The 18,070-nt window shown below is 45.2% G+C and overlaps 1 protein-coding gene across 2 annotated transcripts in view; it reads left to right on the top strand.

Moving 5' to 3' along the window:
* Nucleotides 1-980: 980 nt before the first annotated feature.
* Nucleotides 981-18,070, top strand: part of EFHC2 (EF-hand domain containing 2) — a 64,927-nt gene continuing 47,837 nt past the window's right edge. For both annotated transcript variants that reach the window (XM_075430922.1, XM_075430930.1), the window contains exons 1-3: nt 981-1,070; nt 9,935-10,123; nt 14,383-14,533. In XM_075430922.1, the coding sequence (XP_075287037.1) occupies nt 1,029-1,070; nt 9,935-10,123; nt 14,383-14,533 (382 nt within the window). In that variant the 5' untranslated portion in view covers nt 981-1,028. The remainder of the gene's footprint in view (nt 1,071-9,934; nt 10,124-14,382; nt 14,534-18,070) is intronic.

Here is an 18,070-nt window from a genome sequence, read left to right as displayed (position 1 = left end):
CTCCCTTATCGACAAGGAAAACGTTACTCCCATTTGGGACAGAAACAACCCTTCCCCCAAACCACCGGTGAGAAACACCCTCTGTATTTGCTGTTTGAAATTTAAATTTGACAATAAGACCACTGGCTATACGAATGGGATTTAAAATGACGGTTCCCTTTACTTTCAATTAAAATGCAACTTCAAAGGTTCACCCTTCCGTGCCAGACACAAGCGCAGGTGCGTGAGGCAGCACAGGAAAAGCGCGCAGCAGAAACCCACTGACCCAGTTCCAACGGCCCACTGGGTCAGAACGCAACAAAAACAAAAATAAAACCAAACAAAAAAGCAGCAAAAGCAGCCCGCCCTCACCCGCACCCAAGCCCGCCAGGGCCCCCCGGTAAAATGTGCTCCACGAAAAAAAGTTGTGAGGTGAAAACCGTTAAAAACGAATTCGTGCACCCAGCTGCACGGTGTTTTGGGGGGGAACCACCTTCAGAGGGAGAGAGGGAGGGAGGGAACGGGGCTACACAGGGCCCTTGGGCTGAGGTAAATCTCGAGCGATTTGTGAAGAAGCCGCCAGCGAATTCCGAAAAAATTAAACACGCGGATTCATATTTAGCTCTGCTTCGCCCTCCTGGGCCCCAAACCCTGACACACACATTCCCCCCCGCCCCCCGCCTCCGTTCTGGGCCCGCCCCGCCACACCTCCCGCACCCCGCGGGGCCGGGGCTCCTGAGGCCGAAGGCCAGGGCCTGCCTCCCTCCGGTGCCGCCTGGGCGGGCTGTGACACCCGGGGAAACGGCGGCGGGGGGCCGGGGCCGGGGCCGGGGCCGGGGCCGGCTGGAGCGGGGAGCGTGGAGCGGCGGGGACCGGCGGGGCCCGCCCAACATCGCCCGTCGCCGCGGGGCGGGGCCGGAGCCGAGCGCGCCTCGCTCCGCTCCACTCGGCTCCACCGCCCGTCGCCCCGCCCCCAGTGACGTCACGGCCCGGTCTCCACGGCAACGGCGCCCCCAGCGGCGCGGGGCTGCCGGCGACCCGGGGCGGCCATGGCGCTGCCGCTGCTGCCCGGGGCCTTCCGCTACCGGAACGTGAGTGACAGCGGAGGGGACGCCCCCAGCCCTCCCCCGCCCTCCCCCGCCCCGGTGCCGGCCGCCTCGGCGCCGGCCGCCTCGGCGCCGGTTGGCCCGGCCGCCCCCCTCAGGCGAGGCGAGGCGAAGCGAGGCGATGGCAGCGCTCCGCTGGCCTGAGGGGCGGCGGGGGGGGCCGGCAGGAGGGGGCGAGGCGCAGGCGTTCCCTGCGGAGCCGACCCCGGGGCCGCGGCCGGGCGCTTCCTCGCTGCCCGCAGCCGGCAGGCGAGGGGCTGTGGGGCGAGCGAGCCGCCCCCGGCTGTGCCGCAGGAGGGGGAAGGCTTCGCCCCTCGGCCGGGAGCGAGGGGCCTGGCGGCTGCCGCGGGGCGGTTCGAGCCCCTGTTGCCTCTCTGACAAAGCCAAACCGGGGGGACCCTCTCAATAAACCCTTTGCGGGGAGGGGGGGACACGCTGGGGATGCTAATGCAGCTTTTCAGAGTTGGCGGTGCTGTTAAATACCGGCGGCAGCCCGCGGGTACGGAAGGCCGTGTTTTTAGCAGGGGCGACAACGGCAAACGAGAGAGAAGGCTGCCATCGCCGCTCCAGACCTGCTCAGCGAGGGTGGCTGGGAGTTCTGCTGAGTGCCATCCGCACTGTGAAACGGTGCCGGGGGAGGGAAGGATTTGGTGCCTTTGGGAGGCGGGTGGAACCGTGTCGGCTTTTCCTAACGCTGTTCAAATACCTGGAAGGGTTTTCACACGACGAACGTTCTGTGGCCATCGGAGCCCTGGTTTCTGCAGCCGGACTGCTGGGGTGCTTTGCCAGCTCCGGAGTCTGGCCCGCGCTATGAGGGAGTCTACGGACAGCGATAACGTAGTTCAGCAGCAATTTGCAAATGATCTGTCAGGACACGTGTATGCCAGTGATACCATGGCCATCAGTACCCCTTCGACATGAGACTTCTCCTTGCTGTTTGCATGCCTGGAGCCTACTCTATGACCTATGGATCAGTTTGCATTAAGTGCGGTCCGGTGCAAAACCCCTGGCAGCTCTCTGAAAAGCAAAGACAGGTAGATGCAACTGTAGCTGCCCAGGTGTTGGTATAGGGAGCGTGAAATTGCATAGGAATAGGTGGACTCCTCAGCCTCACCTGCTGTGTCAGCCTTGCACAGGTGCCTGCAAACACAGGACTTCTTGCAGGAGGAGCCCAGCTTACAAGCACTGAGGATCTTTCAGGCAACTTCTTCCCTGCAAACTGCAGGCTGGGTGCCATTGTTTTAGAAGGGAAAAAGAGAAGGGTCTGGTTGTGAGCACTCAGTCTTGTCTTGCTGAATTCAAATTTGTATTGTAAAGAGTTGGTTGTGTATGTAACGCTTCAGGTAGCTGCTGAGTGGGCATGTCAGCAACACTGAAATTGGTATCTGGTGGGTGCAAGCAAAATAGCTCAGCTAAACATTATCCATGACTGTATTGTTTTCCAAATTTCAGTTTAACTTAATTGATAGGGCTTACTGTTTTTGGAGTGTAATGGAGTGAGTTGTCTCCCGACCTCCATAGGAGCAGGGAAGAGGCTTTGTGATAGGCATGGTGCCTCGTTTTTCAGAGAAAAGGCACAGTATTTGGCTTCATGTACTTGGGAAGTGTTACATACAGAGAGCATTGAACGCCCTGTGCTGAAATACATATAGTGCGTATATGTGTTATGAGAACCAGAGGTGTGAAAACCAAGTCACAATTTCCCCAAGACAGCATTGTGAAACCATGGTTATATCGTTGTCAGAGCTCCAAATTGCTCTTTTTGACAGTCCTTGAGATACTGGAGTTAATACTGATAACTTGCCTTTCTTGAAAAGCATTTCTGATTTCCACTTAGTTGTTGGCTATTAGATTTAGTTTTGGTTTCGTATAGTTCCAAAAATGAGAAGCTAAGAAGAGCATATTTAAAGGAGAAAGGAAGTGTCACTGCTATAGATAAATTGAAAAGAAGGAAGTGTTTTCACCTGTTAGTACTCTAAGCATTGCCGCTGACGCCTCTTATTGCACAGAAACACCAGTAGCAAGCATCCCCTGAAGAAGGGCGAGCAGAGGACAGGGGATTGCTGCTCCTGTCAGCCCTTGGTTTGTAGTTATGGGTGTTAATTCCACTCTTATCACTGTTCAAACTACTGCTGTGATCCTCTTTTCTCTGCCCCTAATGCTTCCACCAGCCTCAAATACGGAAGGCAGTAGAAGAGGATTACATACGCATTTTGTCTACCTTGGATGTGTTTAATTAGGTGGCTGGGCTGTCTCCAGAAAATCATAGCTTCGAGGTAGTTAGGGACACAGAGTCTAACTTCAGGGCAGCAGGGACTGCACTGGCAAATGAGAAGGAGGAAATCCTTTCGTGGCGCTTAGGTCTCTGGATCCGAGAGCCACTGGCCCTTGTGTCACCCCTCCCTTAAGATTATTATCACTTCTGGCTCGCTCTACCAGGAACACTTACTCCCTCTCTGGCAAGGAGCAGAAACGCTGCATCTCCGGCTGGGAGCAAGGGCAGCGAGGCCCAGCAGCTCACAGCTGCGCTGGTGCCGGCACTGAGACAGGCAGCAGCCACTGTCTTTTTTTTACTATTTTTCCCTCCCTTAACTGTAACCAACTGGTGCCCTATTCAGCAGCTTCCCCAAGAGCGATGCTGCCGCGGTGGGACAAAATGTTGCTGCTCAGGCATCGCAGCTAATGAGACCGGAGGGAAACGTAGGAAGGTGATAGGGACTTTGAAAACAGTTGGAGTGGCTCCTATGGTAAAGTAAGGTAATGTTTCCTTTGAGCGAAGTGAAGAGCAGGGATGAAAGGGACAGGCGTAGCACCAGCAGTGCCATGTTTGATGTTTGGTTTGATGGGGTGGAGAAGAATGATGGCTAGCAGAAGGCATGAGGAGCATAAAATATTTCCTGTCTACAAAGAGAGTAAAAGGAACCGCTCCTATTTTTTCAAATCTTTTTAAAATCATAATTACAGTGCTTTGTGTACACACAAGTCCACCCGTCAAATAAACCCCCTTCAGCTCCTTTAAAACTCCTGTTCTTTGAACAGAAGTCCAAAGATAAGCTGCTCATCAGCAGCACCCGTCGCGTTCACGTGTGGGTGATGAGGAGATTTAAGGATAGAGCAGGCTGGTATTTTGAGCGCAGATTAGCCTGTCTCCTGCCCACTGGCGAGGCCCCTCTCTTCAGGGGGCTGGCTGACGGGCAGGAGTCAGGGCTGTCCCCTCTGCCGAGGCTGTGCTGGGAGCGCTGCTGGCCCTCGGCGAGGCTGGTGCCCCTCTGCCCTGACACCCTTGGGGAAGTGCCCATGCCTGCCTGGCGCTGGCAGGGTGTGCTGCTCGCACACCATTTACCATCCTGTTGAACTGAAGACTTTATTAATTTCTTTATTTTCATCAACTGTAACTCATGGGTGACCTGTCTGAAAATTTCACTACCTGTTGCGTGCTGTTGAAAAGGGGAATTCTTCTTTTCTTTTGTTCCTGCCACCAAAGCCGATGTTTAAGAGCCATGAGGAGGCCTAGGTGCTGTAGCTTCTGCCTGCAGAGCCCAGCTGGTACTGAAATTGTGCAATAGCAAGATTTTCATCTTCATCCATACAAGTTATATGCATGTCACCTGTGTCAGGACAGAAAATCATGGATCTTGATAACCATGTTTAATCCTGCATGTGGTGGAAATGTTGCATATAACAGGTTTACTCTGTTACTGCAGGAAAAAGTTTGTGCATTTAGAGTCTGGACTGTCTTAGGGATGACGCTGGTTGCAATGCAACAGCATCAGTACTTCCTTTGTTAGTCTTACTGGTCTACCTCCCATTGTCCAAGACAGCTGTCCCTTCTGATACCAGACTGATGTTCTTGCCTGCTATCAGCAGCTAATGGAGAGGACCTCATGTTCATATGGGTCTGATAAACCACGTGCTAGCTGACCAGTGTGTATTCTTGCCTGAGGTTTGAAGTCTCTCTCAGAGAGAGAATTCTGTGCAACAACTCTGCGTGGCATTTCTCAGAGAATCGGACAATGGGTTTATAGATCTCCGGGGGAGAATACATGCTTGAGAATGTCAGTTTCTGTTGCAAACTTTAGTGGCGCAGCAGAAATTCCCCATCTTCCTTGTTTATTGCAGGAGCTTGGAATTGCCCTCAACTGTGCTGCTGTTGCTGTCTTTGTGTTTCCTGGCTTGAGTGTTTTCTGCTGCTCTGTAATCATTGGTGCTAAAATGAGACATTAGTTTTTCTTGACAGAGTGCTTGCCAACCTCTTTATAAGTAAGCCTGCCTGCTGTGCCTTCCCTTCTCCTTGCCCTGGCCTTCTTTCCTGAACCCCTTCCGCTACCTCCTGCCTCTCAGCCCTGCTCCCCCAGATCTCTGTTCACAACCCCCAAACCTTCTGTAGCTTCCCATCAGGGCTGCATTTTGGACTCTGTCCTTTACATCCTCAGTTGTCTTCTCTCAGGCTGTGCCAGCTCAGGCAGTAAGAGGAAGCTTGTAGTTCTCCTCCAGGCTGTTAGTGTTGATGCACCTTGTTCTGGGACATGTTAGAGGGGCACCACCATTGCTGGGAACAATGTCTTAAGGTAATCCTCCTTTTACAGTATCGCTCAACCTCTGAACATACTGAAACCTCTGCAGCAAGCCAGGGATGGATGATAAAAGTTTGAGACTCGGTAGCTGTAATATGGCTTTTCATTAAGCAGCGAGTGCTACTCTATGGGAGATGCTACTTATACGTATTGCAGGAGCTTCAGCTGTTTGCCTCATCTCTGGTGGCAACCTCTGCTTTCCGCAGGGCAGGAGGTCACATGAATTTGGCACAGTGTGCAGCATTTGCATTTATTTCCATTGCTTAGTGGAAGCACCCAGGAGAGTGCATCAGCAGCCTAGACTAGTTCAGAAACGCCGCAGTTCATCCTGATACAGGATTTGAGCAGGCGCTCCACAGTGCAGCTGCTGTCCTCAAGGTGGGAATTAAAAATGGATATGAGGAAGAGAACCAGACTCCTGCCAGTGGCTTCTGTCACAACTCCCCGTGGGACTTGGTTAAAAACATGTAGCTCCTGAAGACAGTGTGTGTCACAGGGCTCCTTCATCACTCCAGCCATTGTGGTGAGGGGTTTCCAGTTGTATTTAGTTCAGCTGAAATGTGCATCTCCCCCATGAGTTTGCTGTGACTCTGTACCAGAGTATTAAAAAGAGCAAGATGGAGAGAGCACGAGGCAGTGTTCCCCAGGATCTGCAGTGGCTGAGTTTGCAAAGCCAATGGCTGCAGTCAGAGAATCCTGACCTTTGCATTAGTGACTATTGAATATATCCTCAATGTTTGTTTCAGGCTCACCGCACAGAAAATGGCCACCTTTGTTCAGCAGATCTACAGCCTGCTCAGTTTAGTTGCATTAGCACAGCAGACACAGAAAAGCTCTTTCCCTGCACGCGCACGGATTTCTTTTAGAAGTCATTTAATATTACTGTGGAGGTAACATATTTAATATTACTGTGGAGGTAACATGATGTTCTGTCGCCATTTTAGGCTGGATGTGGTCTGAGTTCACTAGCTGAAGTTTCCCCAATGTAATTTTTCTCCTTTGTGATTTTCAGTTATAATTACTCTTTTTCTTAAACTTTCTTTTCTTTGTTTGTTTTTAAAGAAATAACCTGTTCAGATTCTTAGGAGATATTGTTTTGCATATGGATTTGTGTGCTTTTCATGGAGAAGGGGCTTGTAAGTAATTCTGTGATGAGGAATCTAAAATGGTCATTCTGTCAAACCCTAGAAAGTTTCAAGGATGCCACAAAAGATTCTTAACAGAAGTGCAGCTGTTGGGCCATGTATTTTTTCACGTTAAATTGTGAATGATGTTGCGGTTTCATCCTTAAATTCTGGAAAATTTCCAGCAGGAGCAAACCTGGGTTACTTTGATGAACACTTTACCACACCGGAGCTCGCCAACAGCAAATGCTTCTAGAAGAAGCTTTGAGGACATGAAAAGCTTTCCTTTGCCCAGGAAAACTGCCACCCTCACTGTGCTTTGCTGTGCTTTGATAACTATGCCTTTCTCCCTAACTCATGCTTTGGTAATAGGGGGAAAATAATTAAATACTTGCTGTGCCAGGAAGAGGATCTATTCTATAATACCTTCAGTATAAATCAGATGTTTCTGCCTACAAATTTCCCTTTTAAAACTCAAATTGACTATAGTTATTCCACATTTGAACTGATAAATGCAGAAAGCTCCCTCCCATTCTGACTCCTCCCCAACTCCTTATCATCTTACCAAGGAACAAAATTATTAAAAAAAGCAATAGAAGAAGAAAGGGCAGCTCGGTAGTGCCCAAAGGAAAGGGAGAAAGCCATCCCAAGTGCAGATGTGTTACAAAGCGGGTGCCAGACCTCGTCAGTGCCGTCTGTTCCAGGGTCCTGTACCTGGGGAGAGCCTGTGCTCTTTGTCAGGGAAGGGTGGGATGACCACAGGAAGGGCTGCTCCTGATGCCTAAATGTCAGTGCTTATACTGCACACTGAAGCATGAAATTTTGTATCACAGCTCAAAAAAATGTGCCAATATGAAATATTTTATTTTGAGCATTATTCCTGCAAATATGCCCCTTTTTTAATCTTGTTGAATTCCTGGATTGAGCAATGCTGTGAGGCAGGGGGGCCCGCGGGCTAACTAGTTGTTACACAAACAAGTATTTCCTTTTTATTGATTTTCTCTTTTATTCAGTAACCTTTGTTCTTGAGTTATAAACATATGGTTGAGGAGTTCTTTTTTTCCTTTGCATTATTCTTTCAACTATGGTTCTTGCCATGTGCCTTTTTATTCACCTTTTTTCAAAACATTGCTTACCTTTTAAAGTTCCTCTTTGGGGAAATGCTTCAGTACTCCCAGTCATTACTGTCCCCAGTATGTGAACCTTATCTCATTTTGCAATGACTGTTTCGAAGGGTGCTGGCTAGCCCGGCTTTTGTTAACCTAAGCAAGACATGGCCATTGATTATTATGGTATTAAAAATAATAATTTGTAAAAATATTAATTAATTTATTATTTTTCATACCACTGTCCTTGCAAAGGTGGTATGCAAGAGGATTTTAAGCAAAGGTTAAGCAGAGGCAGTGACTGAGCCGTTCACGTCACGGGCAGCTCTCTGTCCTGTGTTGTTGGATTTGGAGAACTGCAAGGCAGGTGAACAGTTCAGATTGTAGCCTTCAGTGTGCAGTAGTTTGTACATACAAGTGTTGAATGTTATGAGCCGTGAGGTTGAGTGGCTGCCTTTCAGATTCCTCACTCTCCTTTATATTGGCGGAATGAAATAACTACTCAGTTACTTTCAGGTTTTGCTGCTTCACTCCTTACGCTTGTTCCTGGAACTGCTGTGCTGAGCGTGTGTCGCGTCATCTTAGAGCACTTGAACGTTGCCATGATGAAAAATGATTGTTTTAACTGTTTTTTTGATTCATGATAGTAACTTAGAGTTGTCTACACCTTTCTGGGGAGTAGTGGTTTAAATATATGTGTGTGATAATTAGTGATGCCCAGTCTTCCAGATGTAGTGGGGGAGGCAATTTTGGCCCTCTGCTACTTTACCGACATACCAGCTCCAGTGCTGCTATGAAAAATTTTGCTGTCCAGCCTTTTGCTCTACCCAGGACCTTCTCTGTGCTCACCCATAACATCAGTTCCTCCCCCTTCAGCCCCATCCTCCCTCGAGTTCACCCGGTCCCAGGCCACGGGAGGGCACAGCTGCGGTGGTCTCTGTCTCCCCGCAGGAGGTGTGCCGGGGTGCAGTTAGCCAGCGGCCCTTCTCCGCCTTCCCAGACAGAGTGTTTCGGGGATTTGGGAGGGCAAAGAAGGGAGGAACAGCGGAGCGAGAGGAGCTGATGAGTCAGAACTGCTGCTCATGGGACAAGGGATTGGTGGAGCTTTCTGTTGGCTTTTCCTGCTTCCCTGTCCTCTGGTGTGAGACTGACGTGTGGGCTCGTTGAGGGATTGCTGCCCGATGTCAGGTCGCGCCGGCTGCCTCCGCTCGAGGGAAGTGGCCAGCAGAGCAGGCAGCTCATTGGGAGGGACGTTCCCACAGGCAGGACTGATATTCATGTGAGGCCGGAGGCTTTTCTGCATCGCTTCAAGACTGCCTCCAGCCCCAGCCAAGAAATGCGAGTAGGCAAGATGGCTTTCTTTGCAGTTCGTTGTGCATATTTTTTTAAGCACTCCATCCTTAATTGCCTGAGAAAATGGTAATAATGTAAAGAAATCACTACAGAGACCTTATTTTGGAATAAGCCCAGAGGGAATGAATATTCTGTCTTTTGGTTGAGATCCAACTTCCCGAATTTGAGGTGTATTCACTAGTACAGAGGAATTTATTTGCACTCCTGGATGCAAGTGTAAATAAGATCTTGGACAGAAGTAATGAGAGCAGGTTTTTCTCTGGGTACTCCTGAACCATTTCCATTTGTCCTCTGGAGATCTGTAGAAGAGGCTTTTCCCCTATACCTTTTGCAACAGTTCTCATGGGTGACTTGCTTGTTTCTACCACACGCCTCAGTCCTTGTTGCAGGGAAGGAGGGGCGGGGGTGGGGGTGGGTGGAAAATTGTTGGTGTCATCCCATCTCTCAGCCTGGGTAAATTACTGGAATATTTTTCAATTTTCATCTATAAGACTGGCAAATTGACCACTGAAATACATCACTTCACTTGCAGCATTCCAATTGTTACAGGTTTTTATACTCTGTATTAAAAGTAATTGTAGGTAAACTTTTACATGATTAATTCCCCTTGCTGAGATAGTTAACGCTTAGAGATTTAAAAACAAACACACAGATGTGTTTTTTTTTCTCTTTTTCTTCCAAACTTTTGACAGATAGGGAAAGAAAAGTTCCACAAGTCACAGCACTGGGATTACTGCAATAATGTCGCTATGCTGGTTGGGGAAGATAAACCTGGAATAGGAGGGGAACCGTTACCTGGCCAGAAGCTGAAACCCAAATACAGTGTGTTTCCTGAAGGGATGGGAAGTGATGCTCCTGCTTGGGTAGCATTCGACAAGCAGGTACGTAGAAATCTGTATGGTTTTTTATGAATAGCTACAATATGACAAAGATGGTATAAAGGTGAAATTCAGTTAGTCAGATATTTCAGAAGATTATTTTGTGCATGCAAAAAAAGCTCCTATATATACACAAAAAGAGTGGTAACAAATGTTTTTCCTTCATATTGGTATATTGGACAATTAGTATAAACATATACCATACAGCAAGATATAAAAATATTTATCTATTGGTGCACATCTCCTACAGGATATCATAAAAATAAGGGAGTGGTAGATATATCTCTTTTTAGTGATAATGGTGACAGTAAAGGAATTATTTGGCAACCTGGTAAGACTGAATGTAAGGTAGGTCACGGTGCAGGAGAAAATGTCCGTGGGTACTCGGGAACTGTTAACCACAGTGGAGGGCTATAGGCTCAGAATTCACTGGTGCCGCCATGTTTGCTTGCTCAAGGTCCTGTTGACTTTTGTGTGATCTGTGCATGTGTAATGTAGGTAGACTGTGTCTGTTATAGGCACAGGAATTTAAAATTAGTATTTTTTTACTTTTTAAGAATGTAGTGACACCTTTAAAGTTAGAGAGATATCAAATAACTGTAATCTGTGATGATATGAATTTTGTAGCACCCTGTCATTACTTTCCATATTTAAATTTACATGAAATTCTGCTTAGCGATGTTTTATTTCTAAAGCAAAAAGCCTACAATTAGAGAAGAAAAATGATCCAGAAAAAGAAATCATTCAGCAGATAGCAAAAACGTTGCATGACTAAATGATTATGGTATTTAAATATTGGGAAGAATGGCTAATCTCATAATTTTTGCTTTAAAAGAAAAGCCGTGCAGGTAATTGCAGTTCAATTACGCATTCGTCTCTTTGGCAGGCCAGAACTACTACAAGAAAATGTAAGGCTTGAGCAGATAGACATGACTTTGGTCAGAAGTCCTTAGTATTGCTCACATAGTTTTCAGCAATGTGCTCAAGTATGAATTGGTCTGATGTGCCCAAGCGTTAAGGTTTCCGCTGGTCCTGCACTAGCTTTATCTGCACACCTCCTCTTTCAGCGTGGCGGTGTGCGTTGGTTTCTCAGGGCCATACATCAGCTAGCAGGACGTGGACTCAAGTTTACGAAATAAAAGTGTTAGGTAGAGCGCAGTGGGGACCTGCCACTGAACGTGGCTGATGAGATGAACTAGCTAGCCGTTCGACATTGCTGCTCCGATCGGTGCATTCCTCCACAGCCAACACAGGGCAGGGGTTTGCAGGTTCAGAACTGGCCTCTGGAGGGCTCATGTGTTTGGATTAGTTGCAGAGAGCTGAAGGGTACTACCCGACTAATTTAGCTTCCCCAGTTAAGAGCCTACAATGCAGCTGTGTCCTCCGGTGCTGCAGTTTGTGACTCGACAAAATGAACAACATGAAAAGTAGTTTTAGTAGGTGTTTATCTTTTTAAATGTAGTCTGCTTTCTTACCATTTTTCTTTGGTTTCTAACTTTCAGCAGTACCATAGCAGCTGGAGGAAGGACAGGCATAAAACTTCATTATTAAGTAGGATATGAAATAGTTTTTGCGATTTCATATGCCTAATGGGAAGCAGGTGTAAATTTAATTTCTTCTACGATTAAGTACACACACAAGGTCTCCTGGGCTTGAAACAACGTTTATAACTGGACTACCACAGGTGCCAAGAAAACCTTGTGCCAGCTTTACAAAATGCCACAGATTTTATTCAATATTTGTTACTCTTGGTTTTCACACATAACATTTAATTTTTTAAAGAGTGGGATGGGAACGCTGCACACAGCAATATACTACAGATGGGACATGAGGTAGGAAGTGTTACATTTCAAGTATTTTCAAAATTAACTTTGCTTTGAAATGAAAGGTAAGTAATCTTCTTTTCTGTTCCCTCCCCTTCTCACCCTTCCTGAATCATCTGTTTGGATCTGCAACTTGCAGTTGGCTGCTGCACATTATTTCATACACTAGCATGTTGATAAGGGTATGAAGAGAATAAAGTTTAAGTGCAAAAGAACTTGCACAAACTCCTCGAACAGAGTAAACCAGGACATAAGTGTATGCTCAGTGAAAGAAGTATGTCACGAGACAACCATTCTCAGAAGAGTTCATTGACAAAATCGAGAACAATTAGTAATCAAATAGGGCTCTTGAACAACATGTTTGTCAAACAGCTATGCTCTAGTGGGACTAGCGGAATAGGGAGAAGAGGGTACAGCATCTCAGGAAGCTTCCAATGGTTGCATGGCTTGTCAGCAGCTGGGCAAGGAATGAAATTCAGCTCCTTGTCAGCTGAACCCCAGGATCTTTGGACTGGGATAAAGTGGTTCCACCATAGTACCTTTTAAGACCCCTGGAGTATTCAAGAGCTTCACACAGTAGTAGCTGGAGGCCAGGAAGGATACCTTGGCCACCAAAAATGGCACTATAAACCAATGTTTAGACAAATGGAAGGAAGAAGAGACTTTAAAGGATGATAGAGTTGTTTTGTGTTGCCTATGTTGTATGTCAGATGTTTTATCGAGTGTTTTTATATTTGATACGTGACGCAGTGAAATCCACAGTTAGAAATTACCTGTGGCCAGAATGATTTTTTATTTATTTTCAACTATTTTGTCTGTAGGTTGGTCAGAAACTTGCATGTTGTACTACTTAAACAAACAATAACTGATGGTGTCTAGATTTTTTTGTGTGAAGATTTAATGCCATCAGGTTTAACAGGTAACAGTTATGTCATTTGATTATAATTTAAATTTTATTTCTCTAAAGGTGGTGGGTCACAGTGCAGGATAGTTGATGCCAGAAATGTGCCTGTCACGTTATTTGATGTATGCTGAAAATCAGTGAGATCTTGGCCTGTGAAATAGTTCGAAGAAATGGAGTTTTTCTCATCTTGCAGTTACCCTGCCTGAGAGAAGGAAGAGTGGCCTGTTGAGAGGTCTGGCTGGGACACAGGGCGGCTGTTCTTGTGTGCTCCTGAGCACTCTGCTAGCTCGCTCTCACCAGATGTAGAAAAAGAGGTTGTGTTTGTCTATTAGGGTGTTTTAAAATCTCTGTCATTAGTATCCACAGAAGTACTTTGAGCTTCTCAAAGACATGTGTTAAAGGAATACAGACTGTGAACCAGTCTGTTCTGTGTCGTATAGGGATCTTGGCTAGCTCACTAGATTTTCAAGCATTTTAAACCATGGTCTCCCAGATGGTCATTGAAACATAGGGAACAGCTAAATTGTCTTTTTTCCAATGCTTCAGGTTATCTAATGAATCAAAAATAAAAGTAATTGAATATATTAAATAGAATCATTGCAAAAAGTGAAATAAGGATTAGCACTGATTTGACCCAAATGAGTTGAGGGGGCAGGATAGAAACCTTGTTTTAATTATTACCTTCTTGCACCTACTTACCGCAGCAAGCAACCTGGTAGATAATGCACTACTAAGCAGATACTTCTTGCACCTTCCCTTCAAATTGGGCTTGGTGATTAAAGACCATACATGATACCAAGAAGTGCAAAACTTGTATAATGAGTTTGAGTTGGGATCTCCAGACATAAAGGCCACTGTAGTAAACCACTGAGCACCTCACCTATGAAGGTTTTTTTCCTTGCATTATTGCTATTGCAAGAGACCATGAAGACCAGTTGGTATATTTTCTGAGATCTCTGAAATCTGTCTGAGATTTCCCCACTGGCTGAACTGCAGAACCAGGTAAGTTTTGAAATGCCAATATTGCTCTAAAAGACTCCTGAAAAATGTCATTTCTTTCTGATAGTCTTCAGTACCATTCATTAGACAGCTTTCATGATCTACTTAAAAAGAACACTCCTTTGCACTTACCTGAACGGTAAAGCCATTACTGTCATAATGCACCTTATTTTCCAGCAATTCATTGAATAAAAGTGTAAAATTTGCTTCAGGACCTTGGTAGCTCATTGTGCTGTCAAAAGTGCTTTGTTTAGAAAATTTTCCAAGCAGCCTGTTGATAGTTTTATATTTGATTTATTTCTTTACTTTAGAGTTCCATCTCTGCTTAGATGTTGTGACAATAAAAATGCCAAGAAATAATTTTAAATTTATGTGATTTAATGTGGATTGCTGTTCTTACATTTCTGAGAAATAAATCTACCTCCTGAAATCCATACATTTAGTTACTTGTAATCTATACAAGTTTATTTTATGGAGATATTTTGCAAAAGCATTGGGGATTTTGTTGCTTTATACTTATTTATTGTTTTTAATAGGTATTGTCTTTTGATGCCTATTTTGAGGAGGAAGTGCCTGACAAAAATCAAGAGCTATACAGAGTGAGACATTGTAAAATATACTTCTACCTTGAAGATGATACAATTCAAGTGATTGAACCCCAAGTGAAAAACAGTGGCATAACTCAAGGTATCTATTTTTAATAGCACTCTTTTTGTTGCCCTTTATATCTTTCTTCAGTACAGTCTTGGTCCACTCCAAAGGATATGTAATGTGACTTCTTATAGTTAAAATGGGATGCAAGTGAACAGCTACAGTTGTCTTTTCTTGTTACGGATCATAATGGGAACTTTTTTATTGTCTTAGTTTCTGAAAATGCAGGTTTTGTTAAGGCAGAATCCCCTCCCATACTCACACATAGAATTTTTTCTCTAATACAGTTTTTTGAAATTATATAGTAGTAGGTCTTTTTTCTGTCAGTGTTGTGTCACTTCTGCAAAAGCAATTTGTGTTCTAGATCTCCATTCCTGAGCCTGGCTCCTCCCATCTTGGCCCTGACAGTAGGTTCTCTAGCTGCAGCCCAGTAATTGTTCATTAGCTGCTGTAGTATCTCTGCCATTGTTGGAGGAGAGCGCCTTTTGTGCCTCTGGCTCTTGGCTCTTTTATGATCAAAGTGCCCTTGGCAGAGTAATTTTTCCTGGATACCTCTAAGTTAAGAAGCTGCCTTGCCTCAGTGTCACGTCGCCGCACTTGGGCCAGCCTGAGGACTTTTGGAGGAGGGTTTACTGAGCTGATATACTGGAGTATTAATGGACTTGCTTTATGTTAAGAAAATGCAATCTAGCAGTCAACATCCTGTTGCAGAAGGGGAGCACAGCTGCTGCTTCTTGGTGTTTATGGGTCACTGCCTGAACTGAAAAAGTTTTCAAGGGATATAGTCCAGATAAGCAGGATGTCTTGGGATGAGTATCTTGGGATGACTGCACCTCCCAATCTCCAAAGATATTCTGTATGTTCTGGTGGATCTTAACACAGCAATTTTCAAAAATAAGTTAACCATTTAGCTACTATATTCTTTTCCAAGATGAGCAGATGCTATCAATTTCCCTGTCTACAGAGTAGAATAATATTTAAGGGTGTTACATGCATCATTACTGTTAGACCTGGGATAAAATTACCTGGGAATCTTTGCTTAAACCACTACTTCAGGCCTTGCTCTGCCTGTGTTGAGTGGTTCCCCTTGCCAGAAATCTTGTTGGCTCTTCAGCAGGAACTGATTTTGAATGCAGAGGAATCTCGTCCTACTCCTACCTGGGCAAGTGCTTTTTCAAGACCTGAAGAAAAGCGTGCTGGATCTCTTCTCCTGGGGACTTACAAGTTACTTAACCCCTCCCTGGACTCATATGCATGAGGCCAGAGACATCATCAGGTTTAGGTTTTCCTTGACTGGCGTGTCACAGGAGTGGGGGTGGCTGTTTCTGGATTTTGTGGCTTAGAACAAATGACTATCGACAAAGGAAGCGCAGTGAACCTGAGAGGCAGAGGTGATGTCTTTGAGAGGGAAGGTGGAAGCCACGTTCCTTAGAGCAGGAACAAATTCAAAGCTGATTCCTTTGAATCTAGCTACAGTAATGAGTCATTGTCTTAGTAGTATGGGTTGTGCATGCTGCCCCTTCAGGCCTGATGTTTCTGGCAGTCTAGTGATGCCTGTGGTTACAGCAAGGCTGCAGTTTCCCCCTGTTTCCTTGGTTATATCTTATGTTAATGGTTTTGGAGTCACTGTCGGTACTGGATCTAAAATTAACTGAATAGTGTTAGAGAGACATAAGAATTCTCCCAGTCTTCCATGTAAGGATGTTTCGAAGGCTTCTACAGCTTTGTATGAGCACTTTATGTGGGATAAAGGAGTATACACGACGTATTAAACTGATGGATTAAAAAGAAATGTTCCAGGATCTCAAAAGTGCACTTAATTTGTTGCTGATACCTGGGCTAGTAAGGAAGCTCTGTATATTGATTATGTTTAGGAAGGAAGATATATTGTAGATGAAAGGCCCAAGGACTATTTGGGATGTGTTTAGGCTTCACAGTTGATGAGAAGATCTGGGGCCTATACTTTATCATCAACATCTCCATATTCTTCTTATGCTAGAGAGTAATATGATGATATGGGAAAAAGGTGGTGTAGATGCCTGTCAGAAGATTCTTTACTCACATGCACTTGGGCAGTGACTTCGTGCTCCATAACTGAAGAACAACCACAAAGTTGTTATGTTAAAGGCACTAAATATTTGTCATTGAATATATGCTAAAGCAGTGTTTCTTAAAAAGAAATCCCAAACCATCAACTGCTAGTCTTACTCCATTTTCAGTTAAAAATTGGCCCATTGCCTCTTTTATTATAATTATGTATATCTCGTATATTATTCAAATTCCCTGTCCCGACTGGGAATTTGTAAGCCTGAGAACAGTAGAAGCATAACTGCATTGTGAAGCTGGGTAAACTGACACACAAAGGAATGAAAATCTTGCCCACGATCATGCAGAAAAGGTCGTTAACAGGATGAGGAACTGAACTGACGTTCGGGATCTTAGCCATAAAGTTGTCCTCTGCACGTCTGCTGAAATACGACGTTTCAGTTAGTTAAAAGGCCAGGGGTTTGTAGAGGAGAGTTCTACAGTAGGAGAGCTTGGGTTCTTGAAAGACAAAGTGTGCTGAACAAAAGAGCACAGGTGTGGGGATGTGGGTGAAGAAAGAAGTGTGGGAACATCAGGAGCAGGATAGGCTCAGTCTGTGTGAGCAGTTGGAGAGTTGCAGTGGCAGGAAAGGGGTTGTGTAAAGGAGGAGCAGCAAAAAAAAGTGATGGAAAAAGTGGAATTGTACTGTGGAAGGCAGAAAGTGGTGGTGACCTTAACTTGGATGTTTAATCCTGGTGGAAAAGATGTAAAATATCTCAAATGGCTGTTCTCAGGAGTCTTCTTGCAGAGTAGCTGTGGCAGTGGTGGGGTAGATCAAAGGCAGGTGGTAGGGCAGATCAAAGGTAGATCTTCTTAGCTTTGCTGGTTAATGCCTTGAGGCCACAGGATTACCAGTGCTTGTGCTGTAACCCACAAATGAGAGCTTGATGGTCTGAATGGGTGTCCCTGGGCATGGTGGGATCAGAGAAATGTAGTAGTTTCCCACTGTACTCTCCATTGTGGGTAGCACTTGTGGCTTTGCGGAAAAAAGAAACTTGGAGAGGCTTATGGACTGCAGGAAAATTTGGTGAAGGAATAGCTGTCACAAGTTAGAAGAATTTCCAACTTCGATTATGATTTTACAAAACTAAACCAAATTGGCTTTGGGGGAAAAAAAAAAGGCCAGAAATGTGCTCATTGATCAAAATCTCAAAGTGACACAGTAAATGATCTGTGGGAAATGTATTTCAGTGACTTTTAAAAAGTGCATTGGGGAATTGGCTGCTGTACTTGGACATGAATTTAGACAGATAAGGTTGCTACCAAATACCTGAAATTTAAAGTTAATTTAATTTTGGAAACTGCCTTGCTATTTTTTGAACTTTGGAAAATATTAGAGGCGTTAGAAGAAATCTATACAAACAGAGAAACTGAATGCAAAACACAAAGCAATGCAGAGGCCAACCTGAACTTGAGAAACCAGAATCGAGGCAAAAAATACCAGGAAAATCACAATGCACAAAAACTAACTAAAGATAAGGGAGTACA

Source organism: Opisthocomus hoazin, chromosome 1 (genome assembly GCF_030867145.1).
Source record: "Opisthocomus hoazin isolate bOpiHoa1 chromosome 1, bOpiHoa1.hap1, whole genome shotgun sequence".
Taxonomy (NCBI): domain Eukaryota; kingdom Metazoa; phylum Chordata; class Aves; order Opisthocomiformes; family Opisthocomidae; genus Opisthocomus; species Opisthocomus hoazin.
Note: the sequence above shows the minus strand (reverse complement) of the source record. Positions and strands in the feature narration are given on the sequence as shown.